Genomic DNA, 15,158 nt, shown 5'->3' on the forward strand with positions numbered 1-15,158 from the left:
TGTTTTTTTATTGACGTGAATTTAAGATAAGTGTTTCAACTTGATCCTAAATAAGTTCATATTTAGGTCGTTTATTGAATTTTTTCTCATCAGGGTGTTATTTATTAATTCCTAATTAAGATTCAGTGGTATAAATAGCTGAAAATTACACCACAATTTTAGTCTAATTTCTTCTTCCAACCGAAATAAAACTTGTCTCTGCTCTGGTGAGTAACACATTTCTATTCTACTGTTCCATACCTAAATTCTTATTCCCCTATTTCAGTTCCCAAATCAGCAGCAATGGCTGAATTTAATGTCAAGCTAAGATTGGTATTTTGCTTTTTGCAAATAGTCATCGTATCGTCCCAAACTCCGATTACTTTTACCCGGGTGGTAATCCGATCCGTTCCAGGTGACCTCTGCATTACAAACCGGTTGAATACTTCCGTCATGTTGACCCCATGTTTGGCTGGAGAAATCTCCCAACAATGGGACTGAGGACCAGATTTTCCAACCGACATAACCTCCGTGAATTTCATATCCCCTCGATCAACTAGACGGTGCATGGAAGCGATAGGAACATTCCCCGTTGTCATTACCGATTGTAATGGGCCCAACCGCCGTGCACAGGAGTGGCCAACCCACGCATTAGATGAGGAAATTAGTAACACCATGAGGAACTTTGTAAATGGGTTTACTAATACTTGTTTAGCGGCTCGGGGAACAGTAGTAACTGTGGCAAATTGCGCAAATAACAACACCATTTGGAATGTTGAAGTCCTAGCGATGGGTTCGTCTTAGGCAATATGACGAATGGTTTCTCTGGTACTATGGAACGGCACTTACTTATTTATATACTATTTAATTTCAAATTCCTTCTTTCTTCATTTCGTAAATTTAAAATTTCTTTTTTCAGAAATGTGTAGATTACTGTTAATATATGCAAAAAACAATATTGACAAAATATCTGGAATAAATTGTGCAGAGCTTTTTTGGATTTTGGACAGGTGCAAAAATATGACGTTTTAAAACCTTATGATTTTTAATATCACATCAATTCTAAATTAAGTAAAGTGCGTACTCTTGTCAAAATTTTATGTCACATCGCTACAAAATTTTGCGAATTTGAGTCCATTTCGCAAAAAAATCGTCACAAACGGTCAGACTTTATTTCTGTCGTCAAAATGTTATCTTGTCCATGGCGTTTGTCTTTCATTTTGGAAAATGTGATTTTTTGGTTCTATTTACGTGTACTTCTAAATCATCAAGAAAACTTTCTTAGGATCAATAGGGGCATATGTGATTAGTTTGACTGAATTCTGGACTTGTTTAGTCCATAACTAAAAAACTGCAAATTATATCCCAAAACTGTCAACATATCTAGAAACAAAGGTTTCGCTTCTTCCAGCTTTTGGGTGTTTCTTCCGGGCCACTGGAAGAAAGTGGAGGATAACTCCCGCACAAATTAAAAAGGGTAAGTCTGCATTCCAGAGCCAACCGATTTCTGAATGGATTCCTTATATCGGGATCCTGCCTGCTATTGTTGGAGGGAAGATATTGTCGGGTAGGGGGTAATAGTGCTTGGTGGGGGATGGCTGAAACTTGCCAGAATTGATACCATCTTGTAGAATTTGAATCTCGCAGTTTTTCTACATTTTTCAAAATTTGGAAGATGCCGCCGTTCCGTGAATCAGCCAAGCCGGGGGTAATATGAAAATACGACGAGCAAGACAAATCTCTAAAGCCAGGTACGAGCTGCCGACATGTTTAGAATTCTAATTCTATATTCTACTTCATATCTTTCGGTGAGTGCCAATGGCAGCTTGGCCAGCTCAAACTCTGTACTGAAATACGTATGACCTCAGAATAATAGAATCAATTCAAAGAGGGAGTGGCGATAAGTCACAAGACATTTTAGTCTTGTATGGAATTTGTACGTGCGGGCGACTTTGATGCCATTAAATTTTTAAGCACATGGTTTTTGGTCGGATACTGACCATGTTGCTCTTCGGAACGGCACGGACACCGTCTTTTCCTTCAACCGAAAATGGTGCATATTTAAAATTTGTCGTATAATTAATAGAAAAATACAGATAAAAATAACATAATCTTAAATCATTTTCGGTTCTCTGAACGTCTTTTGCATGTGATATTAAGCAACCATTCCACATCTTTGTTCACTTTATTTGCAAATATTACTATCCCCGAGATCTTCCTATTTCTCCCTCTTACTCTATATATTTTATACAATGATAATAATAATTTAAAAAAATTATATCATTACAGTAAATTTAATTTACATTATGTAAATTAAATATGGACTGATTTATTTTAGATATATTTCAATTGATTAGTAAATTTGAACTATTTTTTCCAATAAAGCCGTACTTTTTCGCATTTTGGGGCAATGTGAGACAGTTCGCGCTATATGGGCACATATATTATGTTGTCACTCACGCTTATGGAGGCTTTGCGCGGCTCGTACAGGAAAACAGTACGACTTAGAGGGATGCGGTCAAGTGCATTTGATGCACCTCGCTGAGCTTTAAAATGACTTTTCTGGGATTGTGGATATCTCGAAGCATTTTCGTTAAATCGAGATTAATAGCTTTTTCTCATCAAAAATCTCAAATGTTACCCCAAATGAGTTAGGTGCATGATAGGCATATACATGTAATTACAATTATATCCGGAAATACTCAACCTTCAATATTTATGTGAATATGTTTTTGAATAAAGCCTTCCGTGAGGCGCAAAGTTCGAATTAGCGTGATATTTTTCGAAATTTCGTATATCAAAAAGTGCACAAAGCTAGAGCTCACACCTTACATTTTAGCGACATGAACCTTATTGGGATTATGTAGGGGAGGGTCCAATTTAAAATCCTCAAAGGACCTACTTTTTCGAAATCTGTCTTAGTTTTTGAGTTTTGGCGCGAATTTTGAACGTTAAATGTTTACTCATATAGCTTTTAACTTTCTCATCCAATTGTGATGCTACGACGTCTATAATTAATAAACTGACCACCCACACTGGACTACTCATCAAGTTACTCATAAGTCTTACAATTTAAGGTCAAGGGTCGAGGTCACAGGTCATGAAAATTTTTTAATGGCCATGTCATGCGGGGTATCAAATTAATGGTATTTTCGAAGAGCTACCCGATGCCGAAGGTGATTTTTGCCTGGGGTGACTCATGACCGTTTGACCGTTTCAAAGGTACAGGTCAAAAAGTTCATATTTGCCCGTTTTGGGAATGAATTAGATTAATTGTTAAATTTAATGTTTCAGATGGTGAAAAGTATCAAATAAGTGGTGCGGTAAAACCGCTGAAAATACTATTTTTTCAATGGTGGAGAGATTAAAAGTAATAAACAAGGCGTATGTAGAACCTTTTGCATCGGCATAATATTTATGGGGCAAAAATAGGGGCAATTTTGTGCTGCAAAACAGATACTGCATTGTGGAAGTGTCATTTAAAGTTCATATCCAACTTTGAAACTGTGAGGTGACACTTGCCCCTATTTTTGCCCCCGAAATATTATGCCGATGCAAAAGGTTCTACATACGCCTTGTTTATTACTTTTAATCTCTCTACCATTGAAAAAATAGTATTTTCAGCGGTTTTACTGCACCACTTATTATTAGTTTGAAAATACTAATTTTTTTTTTAAATTTTCATTGTCAGGTATGTATACATGTATGTATATTTGTAAGAGGCCCTCTTGTGGATTTCAATTTATTGAGCAACCGAAATTGTGAAGGGTATGCGACATCCTGGAAGTATGCTTCAGACGGTTGGAGCCACCAGGTGTGTATGAATATACCATGGCTGTGAACAAATTATAGCGGCCGAGCTAATGGCGATTTCTTGTTGTTTGGCAGGCTTTGAATCCAGTGTTTAACTCTACTTTTGGGATTGCAGAGAGATTGTTCGATCGTGTTGTTTCACAACTTGGAACCATTGTTGTGGAAGACAACAATCCAATAAAAGTATTTGGGGAGCGCTCGGTATTGTGGTTTACAAGGCTAAGACTAAGTTCTTTGATTTTTTCACTGCACCTTTTGCTTAATGCAAAAAGGAATGCAATGCTGAATGTATATTTTAAAATGATCTGCTTGTAAACAAGCCGTGAAATTTATCAATCTTTCAGAGTCAATGCTCCGTTTACCCGGTCCATTAGTTATTAGGTCAATTAGTTACTACAATTTGTTCCTGGATCAGTAAACTTCCTTAAATTTTGTTAATTTATATGATTAGCTTTATTAATGTCAAACTGAGTCAGCGTGAGGTGGTCTCCCATCAGAGATATAATACATATAAATTTCATTACATGGGTATAATATGATAGTAATCTACTAACGACTTAAAGCTATAGGGGTATAGTAGTAACTACTAAACGGTTTTCTTAAGTATAGGGTTGTCCAAAAGAAACTGAAGGGTCCACTTATTCTTATAAAAAAGTTGATTTATAGATGTAAGTATATTTACCTCAACGTTCTTTCATAACCTTAATCAAACTGTCATTACGTTGGGACCACTCTAAAGCAGGAATCATTAATATCCAAATAAGAATGGTTTCGCTACAGTATTGTAACTGTGTTCATGTCTATTAAGACCGGACATTTTCTGAATAAATCATTATACCAGCATAGATTAAACCGCTATGTCTCCACTCACAACTTTAAAGACAAATTCGACCATGAACCTTGCTTGAAAAGGGGATCCTTCTTGTTACCGACCTACGATACAATAGGGATGCCAAATCCGGGACAATCCGAATCCGAAAACTCCGGTTTCTTCGGATTTCGAATACTCCGAAATCCAGGTGTCAGTTATTTTTAATAATTTTATAATAACCGCGAAAATAGTGAGATTTCCATCGTCTAATGGGACATTGCGAATTAATTAAAAATAATTGTATAGGAAACACTCGAAATATACTATCAAATTTTTGGCTTAAAAAAATTCAGAATTGAAAATGTTAAAAAAGGCAGTTAAATCCGGATTTAAATCCGGAGAACACGGATTTCGGATTCGAATTTGAATTCTTATTATTTCGGATAATCCGGATTTGATAATTAGGAACCGATTTGACATCCCTAATGCCACATTGTATATATCGACTTGTTCGCATTTATTATTATTTTCAAATTATTGTCCTAACTCTAGTTAAGATTGTGCGAGCGAGGTCACAACGTGGTAAATATAATGCTGTGCAAAACAATGATATAAATTATTGGATATACTATGTATCCAAATTTTTTACAAAGCATATCGTGTGTACATAGAGAAATACGCTTTACATACATCCGTGCATATATATTTGCCAAATAAAATATCGTGTTCATTCGGTTAAACTCATGGGAATGTATATAACAATTCAAACTACAAAGTTGGGCAAAACTATGCATATGAAAAGCAGGTAGTGGACCTTGGGTGTAAAAAACGTTATTACAAAAGAGTTAAGTCAATGCCTATACAAACTTCATAACAGGCTGCAAGTTCACCCTGGCGATAAATATCATTCAATTTTGCATGCATTAATGTGTTTGGTGGATGTGATTGTACACATGTGCAGCTGTTAAAAACTCCAATACACATTTAACCCTTCAGTGAATCGTTCCAGCAGCATATGTACATGCTATTGCATTCATCCTCTCATTTTATAAACATTTACACCATTATAGCCAAGATACAAAAATAGTTAGATTGTCACAACCGTAAAGTTAACTATCAGCTTACTTAAGTCATATTGACTCCTTTTATCTGCACAGTTGTTCGATAAAGGAGTATTAAATATAGATGGTTATGTCTCATATCTGTAGATCCTTAACTTATATATAAAAATGTATCACCCCACAGTAGAGTCATGTAGCCCATTTTTCTCAACGCGACTGCATATGTCCAGCCGACTGCTTCGTTTTAAACTAACATATGAACTTAGGAGGAGGGAGGCACACACGGGGAATGGAATTTCTTGAATAGTACGACGATAATGTAATGAAATTAAGATTTGGACCTTGGACACTAATGATTCATATCTATCCCACTCCTTCCACCATCTCCAGTGAGTAAAGAATTAATTACTTCTACATGCCCGTGGCTGAATTAAAATTAAATTAAAATTAAAATTAAACCTCGATATTTTAATCCTACCCCTTTCATCTCACCGATAACAACTTCTGATCTCTTTGTGTAATACAATTTTTCATTTCTTGCCACGTTTCCAAGATGTACTGGACCTTGTCAATTCTTCTACTTTATTTATCTGGGTCGGAAGCATGTCTCGTAAAATATCCAGAAGTTAACGCGTGCCCTCATCATCACCCTCGTATCGTGGCTCGTAACCTTCCTTGCGATTTGGACATGACAATAAGTCAGATATAAATCCACAATTTTACAAAAATGGAAAATATAATAATCAAATTCATTTAACCCACACTGGTTAATAATTTAGTTAATAACATCCCAAATCTGTTCATCGCGTCAGGATCAGTCAATATGGCGTGTGGTGGTGTATGGGGACAGTCATTCGTCGACAATCTGGTCACTGGAAATTCTAGCACAATGAAATTTAGTGGGAGAAGGTATATTTATTGAAGGCTGTTGTAAAATACTGAATGAAAGTTAAGTTTAATTTATTGCCGTTTTCAGTGATGGAGAAAGGCCATCCAGCTTATACCAGTGGCCGAACCCGTACTGTTGTCCAAATGATGGTGGCAATGAGACGACGGGTAAGGTGTCGATTATGTAAATATGCAACGCGTATCCATCTATTTTTCTTATTCCCCCTTTTCAATGGTTAAGGCACCTTGGGTTTGCATATCTACGAAGCGACGAACCTACCCTCGTGGCAGGCGCCAGAAAAGGCTGCGATTATGATCAAATGGAATGCAGCATGTAACAGTAACTGTCATGACTGGATTGAATTACGATTAGCGAAGTCAAGGAAGTCCTTCTCAGGGGAATACTTTAACGAGGATCCGACTACCACAGTCTTAAATGCAAACCAGCGTGGACCAAGGAAGGAGAAAGATGTGGATTTTGTGATGGTAAAGGTAAATATTTATGTATTTTGTTATTTTTAATCTATCAATATTTTTTGATTTTTTAGAAGCGTGATGCAGTCGCAACGGTTAAAAACTCAGACTTTGTCGTAACTGCAAAGTTGGAGGTTGATAGAGGAGTTGGAAATCGTGTCATGAAGGTCACCATTTATCCCAGCGATATGATACAGGTGGTAATTATTCAAGCTGGAAATTGATTTTGTGAAATTAAATTGGGATGAGATTCGTGATAAGTTGCAGAAATAAATTTACACGACTACTGAACCAATGTCCACTTTAAAAATCTCATTTTTTGGAATTTTTTACAACTATTTAAAAAATTTGGAAGCAGCCCCGTACTTTAATATGTATAGGATTAAATGATATAAAAATTGTGACAGGTTATAATAAAATAGCGATAATTTTACAAAAATATGATTTCTTTTTGCATATGCATATTATCCTCATCAATATATATTTCGTAACGGTTACATTTCCATGCAAATGCACAAAACTGTATTACACTTTATACTAATTATAATAACGTGTAAATTGTATACACTTGGGTGGAAATGGTCAACCCCTTCTGTTCAGAATGGATCTTGATTAGGACCGTTCGGGGTCAGTGTGATGTTGGCCATAATTACAGAGGCTCCACAGAGTAATTTGGAACGATTTCGGACCATAATAACTCTGGCGGAAAGTATAATTTCGAAGTTCGAAATTCGAACTGATATTTTTAGGAAATATTATCAGCTTCGAGTGTGCAAAATTTCAAATCGCTCAGTTTAAAAATGTCCCCCCCTCGCTGACCCCAGTAGGTGGTGGTGCTAAACCCATAGCTTGTAGCCTGTCATATTTACATTGATAAGCATTAATTGTATATAAACATTTTCATGGACAAGACTCCGCTTTTATGAATAATCTTTCTATGAACAAAACTTTACTCTTCAACCAATCACAATTTCGAACAGGCAACGTTTTCACTGTAAACGTCTGCCCATCCTATCCATTGTGCAAACCACAACCGCTTTACTACCGAAACTAATACTGAACAGTAATTAAGTATTATTTAGTATAATTAAGTTATTTATTTTTAAAAATTTTAAACAATAAATTTTAATATTTCGTATATAGAGTGCACAACTTGATGAAGTTTTTATAATCTTTAAAATTAGTTACACATGAAATAAATTCGTAATAAAATTGAAGGTAACAAACTCCCAAAATATTAGAAGTTGTACATATTTGTATAATAATATTCACTACATATAATTTAGCATAAAAAATTGATTGATAATTTTGAAATTTTGGTAAAGTTCTAAATTTAACACGAATTTATTCTGAAAAGGGCTGTAAATGACCTCAATCTTTCCTATTTTCTAACCTTACCTTCATTGTGACGACTTCAACATGTTTACCAAATTTCAACTCAATCAGATTAATTTTCCCAGTTTATTTATTCAAATGAGAGTTTAGGTATTCAAATTAAGAGTTTAAGAGTTACATGCATGGAAAATTGAAAGCGTATGAAAAGACAAAGAGAAATTCGGGTGCCAGAATCCATGTAACATAGCCAACACAACCCTGCTTCAATTCTCACGCTCAGATCTTTCAGCTGGTGTACATACGAAAACTTCTTGGATAACAATAACTCCAGCCACGTAACAATCTACATATTATTTTGTTATCATCAATCTTAACTGAAGGTGAGTTTGCCTATTTTATTTGATTATACGCCATTCTAATTAATAAAATTAAAAAACCTGTGTGGAATTTATGTCTGTAATTGAATTTATAAATAAATTAGAGATATTCAGCTGTCCTTAATTTTATTTGTTTTTCTTCAACTTTACAGAATTTATGATGGCAAACTCGCACTGTCTCTTTTGTTTACAAGACCTCGACGAAGTGGTCAATGACGATGGCTCGCAAATATTATTAACGTCGGATGTTATTTCGTCATTAAGGACACCATTGCACCCTCCTGATCTGCCTTCGGTCACCACACATGAGAGCTGTGCCTTGTGCAAAAATTGTTACCAGGTGGTGTACGACATTCAATTAATTCGATATTATGAACTCGTCTATCAATACCCATGTACCCTCTGTACTGACAAGTTTAAGCAAGAGAAAATCCTGGCGGCGCATATGGTCATGAAGCACGAGCTTCCTGGCGAGAAGACCTTGTCGTGTCCTCGTTGTGCTAAGAAATTCAACCAGCAATTTAATCTAGACCGACATTTGGCAAATCATGAGGTTGTCGCTGGCAAAGAAATCTTATTCTGCGATGTATGCGATACTCCATGCTTGAATCTGGACCTACTAAAGCGACACGTGAGGACCCACGATGCTAAGAAATATCAGCCTCCAAATCCGTACAAATGCGAAGTAAGAAATAATAACTTTGGTCGGTCAGTGCATATTTTCGTTATAATAATTGACTTATGCTTCTGCAGGGTTGCGATGTCACCTTCATAACTTCGGGTGGCCTGTACACTCACGAGCGTACAATTCACATGATCGGGACACCATTTTTCTGTAAACTCTGTCACAGAAGATTTAAGGAAGAAGCGGAATTACTAAATCACGCAACAGTTTGTTCGCGGCAAAGAATACGAGAGCCTCGTGTATAACTGTAAATGATCGTAAATAATAACCATGAGAATTTCATGATAAAGCCATTCTCCTTCTCATGTAAGCCTTACTTCGTAAAACTGAAATTGAAGCAATCGGGTTATAATCAGTGTTTGTTTTTTGGTCAGTGTCCAAAAGTGTTTTTTATTTATTTATTACATCAAACTTGCTTTTTTCAAAGCTTGTTACGCTTGACGGTAAACATTCAAGATACAATACAGTACATATTCGTTGTTTCATCAAATTGTCATCAATACATACTTCATAATTACAATGGGATATATAATTCGCATCATTTATAGTATATAATCATTTAAATTAAATTAAGAAAGAGCTCAGCAACTTGCAATAAATTTGTCATTTGATAATATATAAGCCCGTAGTTTAGTTTTGTAAACCTTGTCATCTTTACAACTCTTTAACTCATTTGGAAGTTTATTCCATGCATTAACAGGGTGAAAATGAATACTTGACTCACTTATTTTACTCCTTGGGCAAAAATTACCTCTCAAATTCGAGCAATTACGTGTAGGATAGTGATGAAAGCTCATGCTTTTTCTGATAAAGTCATCAAAAAATGGAATATTTTTGTTCTGTCTGGAATTCAGGAAACAAGGACCCGAGTCTCCGCAAATAGTGCATGAATCATGTTTGTTGACACAAACTCATGGGAATTTATGCAACAGTTGAAATTGAACAGTTGCAACTGAACAGTTTATCATATGTAAAACACGTAATGGACTTTGCTTGTAAAAAAACTTTATTACAAAAGAGTTGAGTGAATGCCTGTAGATAATGCCTGTGATATTGAATCGTATTTACCTTTGCATAACACAAACCGAGCACATGATCTTATTATCCTTTCAACACTATTTTTGTTTTTTCTCCCACACAACCATATAATATTAGCATAGTTTAAAATTGACATGACAAGAGCCTGCATAACTATTGTTTTCTGCTTAACAGCTAACACATTTTTCAATGGATGACCACAATACACTGTTACATTTTTTAACTACAGACGAACAATGAGCATTAAAATTTAAGTTTTCATCAATCTGCACACCAAGCATCTTAATAATTTGAACCCTTTTTAACTGTTTGCCATTTAACTTAACTATAACATCATTCAATTTTGATTTGTCTTTCTTATTAGCAATAACCATCATTTCACATTTATCCTCATTTAAATCTAGTCTATTTTCTTTCATCCAATTGCTAATTGAGCATAAATCTTTTTCAAGTTTACAAATGACTTCGTCCACCTTATCAACTTTTCCAGAAATGGTCACTCCCGTATCATCAGCAAACAAAACACATAAGCTATGTATTACAACCTTGGGTAAATTATTCATTATCACCAGGAACAAAATACAAGAAATGCACAAACCTTGTGGCACACCCACATTTGTCGACATAATATCAGATTTCATACAGCAATTATTACAATTTATACTTACATATTGATTTCTTTGACATAAAAATGAATCAATTATTTTGGGTCTAGGGCAACTCGTCGAATGCAGTTTCGTCGAACGGGCATCTCGTCGAGGGCAACTCGTCGACAAGACAACTCGTCGACAAGACAACTCGTCGACAAGACAACTCGTCGACAAGACAACTCGTCGAAAATAATAGTTTCGAAACTCGTCGACTTCTTTTTTTACACATCTTTATTCGATAGAGCCATAAAAATACTTTTTACAAAATTTTGTTTCTTTTTGAAACAGTATTTGGAGAAACTGACGCCTTTCGTTTATTTCTGGGTCTTCTAGTCCTAACAACTTGTTAGTAACAAGGGCTGAACTATACGCTTTGGCAAAGTGAGCTTGTTTGGTGGAACAAGAGGGGATTTCAGGGTTGTGTATGACAATCTCAGATGACTGTGTGGCAAGATCTGACACATCAACATTTGCGGAATCATTAAGTTCGGCTCGACCTTTCCGGAGTTTTCCCGTCGACATATTGTAGGCTATTCCAACTACGAAGTCGTTCAGCTCGGTGTTCGAGTAATTGGACACCAAGTTATAAAGTCGTTGATCAAGCCTCTTCTGTTGGGCCCGCTTTGCATTAGGGGACGCTCCTGCTAACCTCTGTTTGAGCCGAACTTCGACATTTCTCTTCTCTTTGAAGTAGGATCATTATTTTATATAGCGGGACATGGGAACTCTCAGCAAGAATTCCAAATCGCCTATTCCAAGCTTCAACTGCGTTGTTTGTCCTGGGAATATTATCCAGAACACGTTGGTGTACATTGCAGAAGAGTATTGGAAACATGGGTGGATCGTACACCGTGCCTGTGTAGGTTTTTTGAACGTAAGCAAAAAAATCGTCTAGTTCGAGTTTTGTTTCGCCCTTGAATGTGCACTCTGCTTTAACTTCTCGGAAAGCCATTCTTACATCGTCGGGCTGAACAAAGGGGAGACCAAATACTTTCTTAATTGTTAATGCCATGGTTAAGTCTTGTTCGTACAGCTTCTTTAACTTGGGTGTCAAATGTCGGAATAAAGCTTGGGTGTAATGGAAATGGCACCCTTGCATTATTGCGTCTGGAAAATTGTCGTGAACAGCTTTTATTTCGGCATGCTCGAAATCCATCAGTACCATCTCCGGCCTTAGAACCCACCCTAAACTGTTATTGATTAACTGGTCCAGAACATATGTGTAACTTGCAGCAGTTTTGTCAGGTAACAATGCATATACCAACGGGAACACGAATCCGTCCCTGGTAATGCCATGTATGGTCATAAGTTGAGTGTATAACTGGGGAACGACGTCGAATGTTCCGTCGATTGCCCACACATCGTAAAGAGATAATTCCTGTGCAATTTAAATATAAATTTTAAAAAAGAGCATAAAAAAGACTACTTATACGTAGGTACTTAACTTCAAGGTTTCACCGAGTAGTAAAAATTAAAATTCGCTTTTCAACCATAGAATCTTTGAACAAAAACATGTACTGTCCACTGGCGTCTTTTGTTTGTCCTTCGGTAAGGTTAATTTTAGCTCGAGTTTTCGGGTTTTTCATACATAACGGCTGTCTTTGCTTTCGAATTGTCCGCTCCAGAGTATCATCTGTCGGTAACCCTTGCATTACATCAGAAGGAAACTGCGATTTCGCTTGAGCAATTATGGATGAAGGGGCCACACTACTTTCCAGTGCACACCTCTTTAATTGGGCTGTAACTTCTTTAGTTTTTAATCTATACCATTTATTGATATTTACATTTTTTGCATTGGATACGAATAGTTGTCTAGAGTTACTATGGCTTACTCGATTGCGGATAATATGCAGGAATGAGGTTTCGTTGTAATTGGATTACAATAATTAGCTGTAGTAGCTCGGCCACCACATTGTCTTTCACCACATCTCCAATATTCCACTTCCGTCGTTTTATTTACTTTATTTAGTGTGTACAGTTTCCCTTCAAAATTTAGTTTCTTTTGTTTTCGTTGGGTTAATTCGTAAGAATAATTCGACATTTTTAAAATTAAGAAATATAAAGCCAAATGTGTAAAATAGTCCTGCCAATTATTACTGTGTAGTATGTATGTAGTAGTATTTTTAGTACATAATACCCGCAGCGTTCCATCCCGTGTAGTACATGTAATGTGTTATGTGATGTATGTTAAAAATCGTATAACAAATACGGGCAAATATCATTAATTCGACGACTCGATTTCGACGAGTTGTCTTTTCGACGAGTTGTCCGTTCGACGACTCGATTTCGACGAGTTGCTCGTATCCCCACTCCACAACCCATGCCTTATTGACTATTACAGAATATATGTATCAAGCTCTAGATAACAATGACTTTTGTATAATGATCGCGTTGGATATAAGAAAAGCCTTTGACCGAAGTTGTAAAGATGTAATAATGCATAAGTTAAAGTGGTATGGTGTTGACTCTAAAATAATAAGACCCAGAAATAAACGAAAGGCGTCAGTTTCTCCAAATACTGTTTCAAAAAGAAACAAAATTTTGTAAAAAGTATTTCTATGGCTCTATCGAATAAAGATGTGTAAAAAAAGAAGTCGACGATTTTCGAAACTATTATTTTCGGCGAGTTGTCTTGTCGACGAGTTGCCCTCGACGAGATGCCCGTTCGACGAAACTGCATTCGACGAGTTGCCCTAGACCCTGTGGAGTGATGTTTTCTAAAACCAAACTGATACAAAGATAACAAGTTATTAGATTCAAAATGTAAAGCAAGTTGATCGAATAAACATTTTCCAAATAATTTAGCAAGTACAGGTTGTATTGATATAGGTCTCAAGTCATTGGGTGTCGCTGGTATACTTTTTTTGGGGATAGGAATAACCTTTGATAATTTCAAACAGTCTGGCAGCCCACCACTATGTATAAAAATATTGAACAAATTAGCAACCTGATTACGAAAATGAATAGACTGCATACATATATTTAGCATTTTGTTACAAATATCAACATTATCTGTGGAGGAGGAATTTCTGTTCTTAGTTTTCATCCAGGCTTCTCTTATAACATCTGCGGTAATGTCCAGAAAGTTGAACTGTAATCCCTCTTCGTCCCATGGAAAATATGGCTTTCTCGGCAAATTTGGTAAGATCACACTTGTATCCCTGGTACATATTGACACAAAAAGGTTGTTAACATAGTCTGGGTTCATTTGGACTTCAGGGGTAGGATGTAGTAGTGGAAAGAGTTTGTTCATGGCTCCCCATAGAGTCTGACCGTTTGCGACAATTTTTTGCGAAACGGAGTCCCGTCAAACGTGGCAAATTCGAAAATTTTGACGTGAGCACACACAATGCTTTCTTATATTTTAAATTCATAATTAAAATCTTGGATTAATCAACTAAAGAATTATACACTAAAATTTTCTTAACTAATCTTAACTTAGAATCGTAAATTAAATAAATTATAAAATGGATATATGAGAAATTTCATAAATTACGTAACGCAAAGTCAAAGGGTGGATTGACGAGCACAGACTTGGTGCAACACCTCTGTTTGCGACACATGTTAAAAATGGATGTAACCCAAATAAATACGCAATTATGACCTTTCCCTACGTAGATTTTCAACATTCCACGTGAACAGGCCCTTGAAGCGGCCTACTCCTACGTTGGGGTCACGATGGACGCTTCGAACGATGAGATTAATTCCGCCTTTCGGCGACAATTTCTCGCCACCCATCCCGACAAAGGAGGCAAGACGGGGGAATTCCTAGAAGTTCAAATCCATATGACAGCCATTCGAGAATTGAGAGGAAAAAAGTAGCCAATTATGGAGTGGATTAAGAGAGAATTTGCAAATGAGGTCCCCGAATCTGAAGGGTATCCGGGATAAATAAAAAGTAAAAGGTTGGAAATTTTACAAGTTTTTTGGAATTTGAGTTTGAAAATATTTATAATAATTTTTGTTTCTTATTAACTTTCCAACAGAGGGACGAAAATGATAAACATTTCAGACTTGGATAAGATTCATAATTAAAATTTGAACTTG

The 15,158-nt window shown here is 36.1% G+C and overlaps 2 protein-coding genes across 3 annotated transcripts; both read left to right on the top strand.

Moving 5' to 3' along the window:
• Positions 1 to 5,781: 5,781 nt before the first annotated feature.
• Positions 5,782 to 7,452, top strand: LOC110861424. Of its 2 annotated transcripts, none has more exons than XM_035844686.1 (5): positions 5,782 to 6,362; positions 6,444 to 6,573; positions 6,641 to 6,720; positions 6,794 to 7,044; positions 7,101 to 7,452. In XM_035844686.1, exons 1-5 carry the CDS (start codon positions 6,218 to 6,220, stop codon positions 7,248 to 7,250), a joined length of 756 nt encoding a protein of 251 aa, XP_035700579.1. In that variant the 5' UTR covers positions 5,782 to 6,217; the 3' UTR covers positions 7,251 to 7,452. The 2 variants fall into 2 exon arrangements, with proteins under 2 accessions (XP_035700579.1, XP_021966223.2); XM_022110531.2 differs by having other exon boundaries at positions 5,788 to 6,362; positions 6,794 to 7,038.
• A 1,203-nt stretch (positions 7,453 to 8,655) lies between these two features.
• Positions 8,656 to 9,778, top strand: LOC110861375 (zinc finger protein 888). The gene is made up of 3 exons (XM_022110479.2): positions 8,656 to 8,741; positions 8,891 to 9,423; positions 9,492 to 9,778. The coding sequence occupies exons 2-3, from the start codon at positions 8,896 to 8,898 to the stop codon at positions 9,666 to 9,668; spliced, it is 705 nt and encodes a 234-aa protein (XP_021966171.2). The 5' UTR covers positions 8,656 to 8,741; positions 8,891 to 8,895; the 3' UTR covers positions 9,669 to 9,778.
• Positions 9,779 to 15,158: the final 5,380 nt, after the last annotated feature.

This window comes from Folsomia candida, unplaced genomic scaffold (assembly GCF_002217175.1).
Source record: "Folsomia candida strain VU population unplaced genomic scaffold, ASM221717v1 Fcan01_Sc041, whole genome shotgun sequence".
Lineage (NCBI taxonomy): Eukaryota > Metazoa > Arthropoda > Collembola > Entomobryomorpha > Isotomidae > Folsomia > Folsomia candida.

Bases quoted from the DNA above. Each gene is read 5' to 3' on its own strand.
- LOC110861424 (XM_035844686.1), top strand. From the start codon at position 6,218: ATGTACTGGACCTTGTCAATTCTTCTACTTTATTTATCTGGGTCGGAA. The intron at 6,363-6,443 runs GTCAGATATAAA...TTAATAATTTAG, and splicing joins CGATTTGGACATGACAATAA to TTAATAACATCCCAAATCTG. The intron at 7,045-7,100 runs GTAAATATTTAT...TTGATTTTTTAG, and splicing joins TGGATTTTGTGATGGTAAAG to AAGCGTGATGCAGTCGCAAC.
- LOC110861375 (XM_022110479.2), top strand. From the start codon at position 8,896: ATGATGGCAAACTCGCACTGTCTCTTTTGTTTACAAGACCTCGACGAA. The intron at 9,424-9,491 runs GTAAGAAATAAT...ATGCTTCTGCAG, and splicing joins CAAATCCGTACAAATGCGAA to GGTTGCGATGTCACCTTCAT.